This window comes from Petromyzon marinus, chromosome 57 (assembly GCF_048934315.1).
Source record: "Petromyzon marinus isolate PM22_M1 ecotype Great Lakes invasive population chromosome 57, UKy_Petmar_22M1.pri1.0, whole genome shotgun sequence".
Classification (NCBI taxonomy): domain Eukaryota; kingdom Metazoa; phylum Chordata; class Hyperoartia; order Petromyzontiformes; family Petromyzontidae; genus Petromyzon; species Petromyzon marinus.
The window spans coordinates 3380819-3395833 of NC_133723.1; the positions used below are offsets into that span (position 1 = coordinate 3380819).

A 15015-nucleotide genomic window follows, 5' to 3' on the forward strand; every position below is an offset into this window, starting at 1 on the left:
TACACTGCATGAACTTCCCATAGGGTATTGTTACTACAGTAGTGTTATAGTTGTATGTACTGTATGAACTTCCCATAGGGTATTGTTACTACAGTAGTGTTATAGTTGTATGTACTGTATGAACTTCCCATATGATATTATTACTACAGTAGTGTTATAGTTGTATGCACTGTATTAACTTCCCATAGGATATTATTACTACAGTAGTGTTATAGTGGTATGTACTGTATGCACTTCCCATAGGGTATTATTACTACAGTTATAGTTGTATGTACTGTATTAACTTCCCATAGGATATTACTACATTAGCGTTATAGTTGTATGTACTGTATGAACTTCCCATAGTATATTGTTACTACAGTAGTTATAGTGGTATGTACTGTATGAACTTCCCATAGGGTATTATTACTACAGTAGTGTTATAGTGGTATGTACTGCATGAACTTCCCATAGGGTATTGTTACTACAGTAGTGTTATAGTTGTATGTACTGCATGAACTTCCCATAGGGTATTGTTACTACAGTAGTGTTATAGTTGTATGTACTGTATGAACTTCCCATAGGGTATTATTACTACAGTAGTTATAGTTGTATGTACTGCATGAACTTCCCATACGGTATTATTACAGTAGTGTTATAGTGGTATATACTGTATGAACTTCCCATAGGGTATTATTACTACAGTAGTGTTTTAGTGGTATGTACTGTATGAACTTCAACTCAGCCTCAAATGTGTACCCGGTGCGGTGTGGGGCCGTCCATAAATGACGTCACGCACCTGGGGTGGGGTCAGACATGTGACGAGGGGGGGGGGGTAGTTTGAGAAATGTGACGTCACATCAAAATGCGCAACTTTAAATAAATATAGAATAGTTACAGCAACACTAAATGTGTTATAACAACACTCCTACAACATCAGAGTGCAGCTCCACATTAAATACGCACTACAATGACAATATTTTAAAGCGATTTGAAGCATGTTTTAGTTTCAAAATGGAAATGTTTTTTTTGGGGGGAGGAGTAGAGCTTTGTGACGTCATACTTGAGGGGGGGGTCAAAATCGTTCAAAATCGCGTGACGTCATTTATGGACGGCCCCTTTGTTAAAAAAATCATCACCCTACCGCCCAGTCGTGTGCCGAGCCGGCCTGCTTAGGCGCTGCTCGCCACCACCACTTGCCCCCACGGTCTGTTCGAGGCTACACGGGGGACCTTTGCCTATGCACTTGTTGCCATCTCCTGACCACGTGTGGGTGCTGCGCCCGTTTCGGGCAAAAAAAAAACTAAAAAAAAAGATGCGGGCCCGAGTCGCCGGCCATCCCCATCATCGTTGCCACCTTCAGTCAACACTTTTATTCGCAATGAACCTGTGAACAGAGGAATCGCGCGCGCGCGCATGCACGTGACAATTGACGATGATCATGAACGTGACACGAGACCAAACCCAACAACCCTGGGTGCTCAACCCCCCTCCGAATCGTCCCGAGGGCATCGATTTTATTTATTCCCTCCCGTCGCGGGCTGCAAATCGACAAAGTCGACTCGGCGATCACCGTCTAAAGTAAAATATCCCCCCCCCCCCCATGGGTCTTTTAAGCGAGTATATTGCTGCCTGTGTGAGTCTATGGGTCTCTGTGTGAGTCTATGGGTCTCTGAGTCTATGGGTCTCTGTGTGAGTCGATGGGTCTCTAGAGTCTATGGGTCTCTGTGTGAGTCGATGGGCCTCTCTGAATCTATGGGTCTCTGTGTGAGTCGATGGGTCTCTCTGAATCTATGGGTCTCTCTGTGAGTCTATGGATTTCTCTGCGAGTCTATGGGTGTCTGAGTCTATGGGTGTCTGAGTGTATGGGTCTCTCTGAATCTATGGGTCTCTCTCTGAGTATATGGGTCTCTGAGTCCATGGGTGTCTGTGTGAGTCTATGGGTCTCTCTGAATCTATGGGTCTCTGTGTGAGTCTATGGATTTCTCTGCAAGTCTATGGGTCTCTGAGTCTATGGGTGTCTGAGTCTATGGATTTCTCTGTGAGTCTATGGGTCTCTGAGTCTATGGGTGGGTCTCCCTCTGTGGATGATTGGTGATCAGGCTGAGACCATCAAATCAGTGCCGTAGAGGGCCCGGTTTTTATTCACGAGGGTTTATTCACGAGTCTCAAGGCTCTCTTTCAGGGGGGGCCCGTTAAGTTTTCGCGCAGTAGTGGGGGTGATGTTTTCTGCTGTGCGTGCGACCCCAATTGAGTCATCTGCAGGTACATTTTCAGAATTGGGATGTTTGACATCTGTAAAAGTAACTCCCGTAAGGATTCTGTCTGTTGTCTGTGCGTGGCGTTTGTTTCACCTGCGGGAGGACATGAACCTGGAGGGAAACCCATGCGGAACAGGGTGGTGGGAGGGAGGGAATCCAAACTCCACACACACACACACGCGCGTGCGCGCGGAAAAAAAGCGCCCGGGTCAGGAATCGAACCCAGGCCATGCCTTCCCGCTGCGAGGTCGTGGAGACTCATGGCTTGCCATCGCCGCCGCCGCCGCCCAATTTTCTTCACCAGCGAGGTCACGTGACTTCGCGGCAGCGGCCTTTGGCTGACCGTCGAACACACAGAGACGGTGGTCACCGGATCGCGCGGCGCTTTCAGATGCTGCTGCTGCAGCCGTCCGGAACGCTCTTCCCTTCCGATACTAGGAAGCCCACGGGGGGGAGCCGTGATGCCACTTGTAAAATCATCCGGTACGACAAACTCATTTTCTCCGATTGGCTACGTACGGCGCGAAAGAAGTTCAACGATAGCAGACACACGCGGCGTGGTCACACAGCATCACGGCTACTCTACAGGCGCCGTCGCAAATTAAGGAATCAACCCGAAGACGCACGTGGATTGAACCCGCGGTACAGTACAATGTCGCGTATCCGACCCCCCCCCCCCCAGCACCGCCGACTAAGTCAACCGCCCCTCCGCCTCCCGCACCCCGGCCCACAGTGCAGCAGCTGCGCTTGACGCGCTGTCGAATGGCTACGTCCTACGGACGTTCGTTTTTTAGCACGGAGAGCGAGCGAGCGAGCGGTGTTCCCGCCAGCTCGGCTCCTCGAGCCACGGCCGAGCGGTTCCCCCCCACCACCACCGAAACCCGCACGTCAGTAGCAGCCTAGCCCTGGGCACACGCCGTGTGTGAACCATCACGCTTACACACTGGAGAGGATGTCTACACTACACACGCACCGCATACCGCACGCACGCACCACAAACACGCACCACACACACTCGCACCACACACACGCACGCACCACACACACCGCACGCACACACCACACACACGCACCACACACACTCGCACCACACACACGCACGCACCACACACACCGCACGCACACACCACACACACGCACCACACACACGCACCACACACACGCACCACACACACCACACGCACGCACCACACACACGCACCACACACACTCGCACCACACACACGCACGCACCACACACACCGCACGCACGCACCGCACACACGCACCACACACACGCACGCACCACACACACAAGACACACACACTCGCACCACACACACACGCACCGCACACACCACACACCGCACGCACGCACCGCACACACGCACCACGCACCGCACACACGCACGCACCACACACACACACGCACCGCACGCACGCACCGCACACACGCACCGCACACACATCTGAACTTAACCACGTGTCCCCGCCTACAACCTCATCGTCCTGGCGAGAGGTGGGATATGCGACGCCGTTACCCTCTAAATCACCGTGTTCATTATTGACTTGTCGCGCCGCCCTGCCACCACGGTCGCCGTGGCGACGCCGCCAGGGCCGGCCCTGAGCTCAGGGCCGGCCCTGAGCTCAGGGCTTGCAGCGCTGGATGAAGCGCGGGTAGAGGCACACGTCACGGATGTGGTGCCGGTTCAGGATCCACGTGAGGAAGCGCTCCAGGCCCAGGCCATAGCCGCCGTGGGGGCACGAGCCGTACTTGCGCTGCAACACAAATTCGGAGATCACCTCAAGTGCCCGGTAGCGGTGGTGGCCGCGGCGGTGGTGGTGGTGGCGGCGGTCGTGGCGGTGGTAGCGGTGGTGGCAGTAGCGGTGGCGGTGGTGGCGGCGGTGGTGGTGGTGGCGGTCGTCATGCAGTGGTGGTGGCGGTGGTGGCGTGGTGGTAGCGGTGGTGGCGGCGGTGGTGGTGGTCATGCAGTGGTGGTGCTGGCGTTTGCGGTGGTGGTGGTGGCGGTCGTGATGGTGGCGGTGGTGGTGGCGCGGTGGTGGTGGTGGCGGTAGCGGCGGTGGCCGCACCGCTCCACGTGGTCTGCCCGCTGTGATCCGGCGCTGCAGCTGCAGCGCCGGATCTTTTCAACCCAAATCGACAAACTCCTTTCTTTCCCACCGATTTTCGTGTCAGGCTTGTTGTCCCTCCCCCGGCACCTCCGATCGGCACGGTTGGCTACGTAGGATGCGAACGCAGCTCAACGTACACACACACACGTGGTCGTGAAATTCCCTCCCTCCGATCCGTGGGTGGATGTCGATGAGGAGTCGTGCCCCCCGGCTCTGCCAGGAGGTCCGACCTCGGCGCACACGCCAGGAGGCCGGAGTCAAGGGAACCGGGAACCAATATCTGAATTTAGACTGGAGGAGAAATCCGATGAGCTTTCAAGCTCTTTTCCACAGATGTCCCAGGACACGTGACTCCCGCTACTTAAGAACATTCGACTTAAGAACTTTACAGAGATACGAACAAAGCTGTCCGTACGTTCAGTTGAATGTTCAGACTGAGAATCGTTAGGTCAACCACCGCGCAATAGATGGCGGTGGTGGCATCTGCAGAACGTGAAGAACAGTGGCATCTACATCTACAGAACGTGAAGAACCAGTGGCATCTACATCTACAGAACGTGAAGAACCAGTGGCATCTACATCTACAGAACGTGAAGAACCAGTGGCATCTACATCTGCAGAACGTGAAGAACCAGTGGGATCAACATCTGCATAACATGAAGAACCAGTGGCATCTACATCTACAGAACGTGAAGAACCAGTGGCATCTACATCTACAGAATGTGAAGAACCAGTGGCATCTACATCTACAGAACATGAAGAACCAGTGGCATCTACATCTGCAGGAGATTATACAACCTTTAAAGCCATTCCCCGTGTTTAGTGTACACGCTGTACAACATGTTTTGGGATCGACAGGAGTAAAGTTGGACTTACGAACAGACCTCCGGAAACCTAACTCATTCGTAAGTAGAGGAGTCCCTGTATGGGCAACAACACACAACAACAAATGGTGGGACCCCGCTCACCTGGTCCGTGTACCAGTAGTAGGGCGTGGGGTCGATGCCCTCACGCTTGTAGCCTTCCAGGAGCTCCTCGTGGTCCCAAATACGCATCGACCCCCCCACAATCTCACCCACGTTGGGCATCAGCACGTCCACCTGGCAGAAAGAGAAAGGTCCCCCGAGTAGCCTTGACACGTGTGTACACTCACAGACACACAGACACGTGTGTGCACTCAGACACACACAGACACGTGTGTACACTCACAGACACACACAGACACGTGTGTGCACTCACAGACACACACAGACACGTGTGTGTACACTCACAGACATACACAGACACGTGTGTACACTCACAGACACACACAGACACGTGTGTGTACACACAGACACACACAGACACGCGTGTGCACTCACAGACACGCGTGTGTACACACAGACACACACAGACACGTGTGTGCACTCACAGACACACACAGACACGTGTGTACACTCACAGACACACACAGACACGTGTGTACACTCACAGACACACACACAGACACGTGTGTGCACTCGCAGGCACACACAGACACGTGTGTGCACTCGCAGACACACACAGACACGTGTGTGTACACTCACAGACACACACAGACACGTGTGTACACTCACAGACACACACAGAGACGTGTGGACACTCACAGACACACACAGACACGTGTACACTCAGACACACACAGACACATGCGTGCACTCAGACACACACAGACACGCATGTGCACTCAGACACACACAGACACATGTACACTCACAGACACACACAGACACGTGTGTACACTCACAGACACACACAGACACGTGTGTACACTCACAGACACACACAGACACGTGTGTGTACACACAGACACACACAGACACGCGTGTGCACTCACAGACACGCGTGTGTACACACAAGACACACACAGACACGCGTGTGCACTCAGACACACACAGACACATGTACACTCACAGACAGACACATGTACACTCACAGACACACACAGACACGTGTGTACACTCACAAACACACACAGACACGTGTGTACACTCACAAACACACACAGACATGTGTGCACTAACAGACACACACAGACGCGTGTACACTCAGACACACAGACACGTGTGTACACTCACAGACACACACAGACGCGTGTACACTCACAGACACACACAAACACGTGTGTGTACACTCAGACACACACAGACACGTGTGTACACACACAGACACACACAGACACGTGTGTACACACACAGACACACACAAACACGTGTGTACACTCAGACATACACAAACACGTGTGTGTACACTCAGACACACACAGACACGTGTGCACTAACAGATACACACAGACACGTGTGTACACTCACAGACACACACAGACACGTGTGTACACTCACAGACACACACAGACACGTGTGCACTAACAGACACACACAGACACGTGTACACTCACAGACACACACAGACACGTGTGTACACTCACAGACACACACAGACGCGTGTACACTCACAGACACACACACGCCCAGACAAAGATGGCTGTGTGAGTGTGCAAGCGAGTCAGCGAGTGAGTGCGTGAGTGTGCAGGCGAGTGAGCGAGTGAGCGAGCTGGTGAGTGTGCAAGTGAGTGTGCAGGTGATTGAGCGAGTGAGCGAGTGAGTGTGCGGGCAAGTGAGCGAGCGGGTGAGCGAGCGAGTGAGTGTGCGGACAAGTGAGTGTGCAGGCGAGTGAATGAGCGAGTGAGCGAGCGAGCGGGTGTGCGAGTGGGTGAGTGTGCGGGCGAGTAAGTGTGTGAGCGTGTGGGCGAGTGTGCGGGCAAGTGAGTGTGTGAGCGTGTGGGCGAGTGAGCGTGTGGGCGAGTGAGCGGGTGAGCGTGTGGGCGAGTGAGCGGGTGAGCGAGCGGGCGAGTGAGTGTGTGAGCGTGTGGGCGAGTGAGCGGGTGAGCGTGTGGGCGAGTGAGTGTGTGAGCGTGTGGGCGAGTGAGCGGGTGAGCGTGTGGGCGAGTGAGCGGGTGAGCGAGCGGGTGAGTGTGCGGGCAAGTGAGTGGGTGAGCGTGTGGGCGAGTGAGCGGGTGAGCGAGCGGGCGAGTGAGTGCGTGAGCGTGTGGGCGAGTGAGTGGGTAAGTGTGCGGGCAAGTGAGTGTGTGAGCGTGTGGGCGAGTGAGCGGGTGAGCGAGCGGGTGAGCGTGCGGGCGAGTGAGTGTGTGAGCGTGTGGGCGAGTGAGTGGGTGAGCGTGTGGGCGAGTGAGTGTGTGAGCGTGTGGGCGAGCGAGCGGGTGAGCGTGTGGGCGAGTGAGTGTGTGAGCGTGTGGGCGAGTGAGCGGGTGAGCGAGCGGGTGAGCGTGTGGGCGAGCGTGTGGGCGAGTGAGTGGGTGAGCGTGTGGGCGAGTGAGTGTGTGAGCGTGTGGGCGAGCGAGCGGGTGAGCGTGTGGGCGAGCGAGCGGGTGAGCGTGTGGGCGAGTGAGTGTGTGAGCGTGTGGGTGAGTGAGCGGGTGAGCGAGCGGGTGAGCGTGTGGGCGAGCGTGTGGGCGAGTGAGTGGGTGAGCGTGTGGGCGAGTGAGTGTGTGAGCGTGTGGGCGAGCGAGCGGGTGAGCGTGTGGGCGAGCGAGCGGGTGAGTGTGTGGGCGAGTGAGTGTGTGAGCGTGTGGGTGAGTGAGCGGGTGAGCGAGCGGGTGAGCGTGTGGGCGAGTGAGCGTGTGGGTGAGCGTGTGGGCGAGTGAGTGTACGCACCGACTCGGTGAGCCGCGGGTCGTCAGCACAGCGCTGCATGTAGAAGGATTTGATCTCGGCCGGGAAGCGGCAGAGCAGGATGGGCTCGCCGATGGCGTCCGTCATCAGCCGCTCCGGGGCCTCGGGGATGTCCTGCGGAGAGAGACAAAGGCAGCAGCGCAGCAAGTAGGCTGCAGGGCTGCTACGACGTGGAGCTTCTCGCTCGCTTCAACTCGTCAACACGCGACACCGTGGGGGCGAGCGAGCATGGGGGAGAGGGAGGGGGCGAGCGAGTATGGGGGGAGAGAGAGGGGGTGAGCGAGCGTGGGGGTGAGCGAGAGTGTGGGTGAGCGTGGGGGTGAGCGAGCGCATGGGTGAGGGTGTGGGCGAGTGAGTGTGGGGGTGAGCGTGTGGGTGAGCGTGGGGGCGAGCGAGCATGTGGGTGAGCACGGGGGCGAGCAAGCGCGTGGGTGAGCGTGTGGGCGAGCGAGGCCTCACCTCCCCGAACTCATAAAAGGTGCCATCCTCCTTGGTTATGTTGTGCTCGCGTAGCCACACGATGGCGTCCGTGTAGTCCATGCGCCGGAACGGCCTCTTGGGTGCGACAAAGCCCTGCAGCAGCGGAGAGAGCACGGCGCGGAGAGCGAGGACGACTCAGAGAGAGAGAGAGGACGACTCAGAGAGAGAGAGGACGACTCAGAGAGAGAGGACGACTCAGAGAGAGAGAGAGGGCGACTCAGAGAGAGAGAGAGGACGACTCAGAGAGAGAGGGCGACTCAGAGAGAGAGAGGGCGACTCAGAGAGAGAGAGGACGACTCAGAGAGAGAGGGCGACTCAGAGAGAGAGAGGGCGACTCAGAGAGAGAGGGCGACTCAGAGAGAGAGGACGACTCAGAGAGAGAGAGGACGACTCAGAGAGAGAGAGAGGACGACTCAGAGAGAGAGAGGACGACTCCGAGAGAGAGAGGGCGACTCAGAGAGAGAGAGGGCGACTCAGAGAGAGAGAGAGGACGACTCGGAGAGAGAGGGCGACTCAGAGAGAGAGAGGGCGACTCAGAGAGAGAGAGAGAGGATGACTCAGAGAGAGAGGGCGACTCAGAGAGAGAGAGGGCGACTCAGAGAGAGAGGACGACTCAGAGAGAGAGGACGACTCAGAGAGAGAGGACGACTCAGAGAGAGGACGACTCAGAGAGAGGACGACTCAGAGAGAGAGAGGACGACTCAGAGAGAGAGAGAGAGGACGACTCAGAGAGAGAGGATGACTCAGAGAGAGAGAGGACGACTCAGAGAGAGAGAGAGACTCAGAGAGAGAGGACGACTCAGAGAGAGAGAGGACGACTCAGAGAGAGAGAGAGAGAGGACGACTCAGAGAGAGAGAGGACGACTCAGAGAGAGAGAGGACGACTCAGAGAGAGAGGACGACTCAGAGAGAGAGAGGACGACTCAGAGAGTGAGAGGGCGACTCAGAGAGAGAGGACGACTCAGAGAGAGGACGACTCAGATAGAGAGGGCGACTCAGAGAGAGAGGACGACTCAGAGAGAGAGGACGACTCAGAGAGAGAGAGAGGACGACTCAGAGAAAGAGGACGACTCAGAGAGAGAGAGGACGACTCAGAGAGAGAGAGAGGACGACTCAGAGAGAGAGGACGACTCAGAGAGAGAGAGGACGACTCAGAGAGAGAGGACGACTCAGAGAGAGAGAGGACGACTCAGAGAGAGAAGACGACTCAGGGAGAGAGGACGACTCAGAGAGAGAGGATGACTTAGAGAGAGAGGATGACTCAGAGAGAGAGGACGACTCAGAGAGAGGACGACTCAGAGAGAGAGAGAGAGAGGACGACTCAGAGAGAGAGGACGACTCAGAGAGAGAGGACGACTCAGAGAGAGAGAGGACGACTCAGATAGAGAGAGGACGACTCAGAGAGAGGACGACTCAGAGAGAGCGAGGACGACTCAGAGAGAGAGAGGACGACTCAGAGAGAGGACGACTCAGAGAGAGAGGACGACTCGGAGAGAGAGAGAGGACGACTCGGAGAGAGAGAGGATGACTCAGAGAGAGAGAGGATGACTCAGAGAGAGAGGACGACTCAGAGAGAGAGAGGACGACTCAGAGAGAGAGGACGACTCAGAGAGAGAGGACGACTCAGAGAGAGGACGACTCAGAGAGAGAGACAGGACGACTCAGAGAGAGAGAGGACGACTAAGAGAGAGGACGACTCAGAGAGAGAGGACGACTCAGAGAGAGAGGACGACTCAGAGAGAGAGGACGACTCAGAGAGAGGGCGACTCAGAGAGAGAGGGCGACTCAGAGAGAGAGGACGACTCAGAGAGAGAGAGGACGACTCAGAGAGAGAGGACGACTCAGAGAGAGAGGACGACTCAGAGAGAGAGAGGACGACTCAGAGAGATGACGACTCAGATAGAGGACGACTCAGAGAGAGGACGACTCAGAGAGAGAGAGAACGACTCAGAGAGAGAGGACGACTCAGAGAGAGAGGATGACTCAGAGAGAGGACGACTCAGAGACAGAGAGGACGACTCTGAGAGAGAGAGGACGACTCAGAGAGAGAGAGGATGACTCAGAGAGAGAGGACGACTCAGAGAGAGAGAGGACGACTCAGAGAGAGAGAGAGGACAACTCAGAGAGCGAGAGAGGACGACTCAGATAGAGAGGGCGACTCAGAGAGAGAGGACGACTCAGAGAGAGAGGACGACTCTGAGAGAGAGAGGACGACTCAGAGAGAGAGAGGATGACTCAGAGAGAGAGGACGACTCAGAGAGAGAGAGGACGACTCAGAGAGAGAGAGAGGACGACTCAGAGAGCGAGAGAGGACGACTCAGATAGAGAGGGCGACTCAGAGAGAGAGGACGACTCAGAGAGAGAGAGAGGGCGACTCAGAGTGAGAGAGAGAGGACGACTCAGAGAGAGAGAAAGGGCATCTCAGAGTGAGAGAGAGAGGGCGACTCAGAGAGAGAGAGGACGACTCAGAGGGTTGGGGAGCTGGGGGGGGTGGGGGGGGCGGGGCAGGGGGGGTGGGAGGGTTTTAGGGTGGGGGGTGCGGAATGGGGGGGGGGGCGCGGGGGGTGCGGGGTGGGGGGTGCGGGATGGGGGGTGGGGCCACTCACCGGGTTGACTTCGAGCAGCTGACCGGCTAGCGGCGAGCTCAGGGCACGCTCCACCACGTCACACACCAGGTCCTCCACACGCTGCAGCAGCTCCTCGAACGTGATGAAAGGGCACTCCGCCTCCACGTGCGTGTACCTAGCCCGGCACGCAGCGCACGCGGTGGCGGCCGTCAAACCCACGAGGACGCAAGACACGGGAGGCCCCGCGTGGCCTCGGGCAGGCCACGGGGGTCAGCGCCGTTGGTGGCGAGGAGCGGCGCCGCACCGGGTGCTCGCTTGAGGCCGAGCGGAGCTAGGGGAGGTCCGCGATCGGTTAGAATGTTCGTCACCGGTGCTTGGTCGCGAGCGGGATTCGAACTCGGGCTGCTGGGTTGGTAGCGCGGCGCGCGCTGGCCGATGCCCCGCCGCTCCGCACGCAGCCACAACGAGTCCGTGGTGAGCGAGACTCCGTGGCGAGTGTCCCCTCGGTGATTGTGCGAGTCCCCGTGGTGAGAGCGAATGAGTGAGCGAGTGAGCGAGCGAGCGAGTGAGCGAGCGAGTGAGCGAGCGAGCGAGCGAGTGAGTGAGCGAGTGAATGAGCGAGTGAGTGAATGAGTGAGCGAGTGAGAGAGCGAGTGAACGAGCGAGCGAATGAGCGAGCGAGTGAGCGAGTGAATGAGTGAGCGAGTGAGCGAGTCCCTGCGGTGAGAGTGAGTGAGTCAGCGAGTGAGCGTGGTGAGAGCGAATGAGTGAGCGAGCGAGTGAGCGAGTGAGCGAGTCCCTGCAGTGAGAGTGAGTGAGCGAGTGAGCGAGTGAGTGAGCGAGTGAGCGAATGAGTGAGTGAGTGAGTGAGCGAGTGAGTGAGCGAGTGAGTGTGGTGAGAGCGAGCGAGCGAGTGAGTGAGTGAGCGAATGAGTGAGCGAGCGAGTCCCTGCGGTGAGAGTGAGTTAGTTAGCGAGTGAGTGAACGAGTGAGTGAGCGAGCGAGCGAGCCAGTGAGCGATCGAGTGAGCGACGTTGAGAGCGAGTGAGCGAGTCCCTGTGGTGAGGGTGAGTGAGTCAGCGCGTGAGCGTGGTGAGAGTGAATGAGTGAGTGAGCGAGCGAGCGAGTGAGTGAGCAAGCGAGTGAGTGAGCGAGTGAGCGAGCCCCTGCGGTGAGAGTGAGTGAGTCAGCGCGTGAGCGTGGTGAGAGCGAGCGAGTGAGTGAGTGAGCGAGCGAGTGAGCGTGGTGAGGGCCAGTGAGTCAGCGAGTGAGTGAGTGAGCGAGCGAGTGAGCGAGCGAGTGAGCGAGCGAGCGAGCGAGCGAGTGAGCGAGCGAGTCCGTACTCGGCGAGGTGGCGCCGCGTGCGGGACTGCTCGGCCCGGTACGACTGCGACACGCAGAAGACGTCCCCCAGTGCGGGGATGCACGTCTCCAGGTAGAGCTGCGAGGACTGCGTGAGGAAGGCCTCCTCCCCAAAGTAGTCGAGGCGGAACAGCGTGGAGCCCCCCTCCACCTGCGTCTGCACCAGCGTCGGCGGCGTCACCTGCGGCGCAACGCAAGGACGCTGCCGCTACTCTTGCCCCGGCAGTCTGTTGAGGCTGTACGAGGGGTGGGGGGATCTTTGCCTTTGTCTTGCAGTGGAGACACGCGCGTGTCTGTGTGTGTGTGTCTGTGTGTGTCTGTGTGTGTGTCTGTGTGTGTGTCTGTGTGTGTGTGCATGCCCAGCCACCGCATGCCTAAACAGCTTTTGTTTGGCCGGATTGAGGGGGCTAAGCGGGCGCGGCACGGGCTAGAGAAGAGATGGAGTGATGTGGTACAGGAGGACGTGGAGCTGAGTGGACTTGCCGATGACTGGTACCAGCGGTGTCAAGATCGGCCTCTGTGGAGGAGGCTCGTGAAGGACGCTGCTACTGGGCAGTTGGAGGTAGTCGCCTTCCAACAACAACGGAGGGCGGAGAAGCGACGCTCACAACAACGAGCGGAGCGCCGGGTGGCTAAAGCACAGCGGGTTGGCACAGTAGGGGGCACAGATGGTGCATCAGCCAGTCATCTCAGTCAGTCGACCCGTGGCACCTGGGTCTGCCCCGTGACCTCCTGCCAGCGGGCGCTTCGACACTTCACGTGGCCTCAGGGTGCACATAGCCTGGCACAAGCGTCGTGGTGACGTCACCGCCACTTTGTGGCGAATGGCGGTTGTTGTTGTTGGGTGTGTGTGTGTGTGGCCTTCATAGGTGCTCGCTAACAGCACTTGCCCCGACAGTCTGTTAAGGCTACACGGGGGATCTTTGCCTTTTGTGGTGGAGACCCGGGTGTGGTGGAGACCCGGGTGTGCGCGTGTGTGGTGCTCGCTAACAGCACTTGCCCCGACAGTCTGTGAAGGCTATACAGTGGGGCGAGGGATCTTTGTCTTCGTGCGAGCGAGCGAGCGAGCGCCGCCGCCCGTTGCCACGGAGACATACCTCGTGGTACCCGCGGCTGAAGTAGTGGTCGCGGAAGCACTGCACGACGGCGGAGCGCACGCGCAGCACCCGCGCCAGCGTCTCGCCGCGCAGCAGCATGTGACGGTGGTCCAGCTGCACCTCCACGCTCGACTCCTCGTTGAGGAGGTTGTCGGCACCGCCCGCCGGCGCGGCGCCCACCAGCTCCCAGAAGTCACAGATTAGCTCGTGCCCGCCGGGGGCCTGGGGGCGGTGGGCAAGGGGGGGGGGGGGGCGGTGGGCGGGCAAGGGGGGACAGGAAGGACAGTGGGCGGACGAATCACGTGGTGTGTGGTGAATGCAGACTGCTCTGTGAAGCCTTGTAGGAGCGATGCTGGGTCCACCCGCCCCCTGACCCCCAGTTCCCCGGCCCACCCCCCACCCCCCCAGTGTCCCCCCCCACCCCCCCCGTGTCCCCCCCCCCCAGTGCCCCAACCCCCACCCCCAGTGTCCCCCCCACCCCCCCCCCCACTGTGTTTGCACCGACTCAGTGGGGGGAAGGGGTGGCTCTGCCCTGTGGCTTTGGCGAGTGCCGTGTCGTGGTGCCGTGTCGTGGTGTCGTGGTGCTGTGTCGTGGTGCTGTGTCGTGGTGACGTGTGTGGTGTCGTGTGTGGTGACGTGGTGCTGTGTCGTGGTGTCGTGGTGCTGTGTCGTGGTGCTGTGTCGTGGTGTCGTGTCGTGGTGACGTGTGTGGTGTCGGGGTGCTGTGTCGTGGTGTCGTGGTGCTGTGTCGTGGTGCTGTGTCGTGGTGTCGTGTCGTGGTGACGTGTGTGGTGTCGGGGTGCTGTGTCGTGGTGTCGTGGTGCTGTGTCGTAGTGTCGTGGTGCTGTGTCGTGGTGACGTGTCGTGGTGCTGTGTCGTGGTGTCGTGTTGTGGTGACGTGTGTGGTGTCGTGGTGACATGTGTGGTGTCGTGTCGTGGTGTCGTGGTGCTGTGTCGTGGTGCCGGCGCTCACCGCCTTGCCGTCCGGCACGGGCTTCACGGTGCCGTACACGGCGACGGAGCTCTCGGTGGCCAGCAGCACGGCGGCATAGCACTGGCACTGTGGTGTCACAACACCGTCACCACATCACCGCAACAACACCGCCAGCGTCACAACAACACCGCAACAACACCGCCACCGTCACAACAACACCGCAACAACACCATCGTCACCACCGTCACCAAATCACCGCAACACCATCACCACCGTCACAACATCACCGCAACACCATCACCACCGTCACAATAACACCGTCACCACCACCATCGTCACCACCGTCACCACATCACCGCAACACCGTCACCACCGTCACCACATCACCGCAACAACACCGCCAGCGTCACAACAACACCGTCACCAACAGCATCGTCAGTCACCACCACCATCATCACCACCGTCACATCACCGCAACAACACCACCAGCGTCACAACAACAGTCACCAACAG

At 58.0% G+C, this 15015-nt stretch overlaps 1 protein-coding gene across 2 annotated transcripts in view; it reads right to left on the bottom strand.

The window, feature by feature from the left end:
* Positions 1 to 1325: 1325 nt before the first annotated feature.
* The window catches only part of NARS1 (asparaginyl-tRNA synthetase 1), a 34036-nt gene continuing 20346 nt past the window's right edge, over positions 1326 to 15015 (bottom strand). Inside the window, exons 8-16 of one of the 2 annotated variants that reach the window (XR_012929713.1) lie at positions 14542 to 14628; positions 13569 to 13790; positions 12453 to 12652; positions 11149 to 11284; positions 8522 to 8635; positions 8045 to 8176; positions 5321 to 5452; positions 1723 to 3998; positions 1326 to 1685 (exon numbers count right to left, since the gene is read on the bottom strand). Coding sequence is in view for 1 of the 2 variants with exons in the window: in XM_076052680.1 (XP_075908795.1) it covers positions 3867 to 3998; positions 5321 to 5452; positions 8045 to 8176; positions 8522 to 8635; positions 11149 to 11284; positions 12453 to 12652; positions 13569 to 13790; positions 14542 to 14628 (1155 nt within the window). In the remaining variant the exon portion in view is untranslated. Of the gene's footprint in view, positions 3999 to 5320; positions 5453 to 8044; positions 8177 to 8521; positions 8636 to 11148; positions 11285 to 12452; positions 12653 to 13568; positions 13791 to 14541; positions 14629 to 15015 lie in introns of both variants that reach the window. The other variant, XM_076052680.1, reaches the window with a different exon arrangement.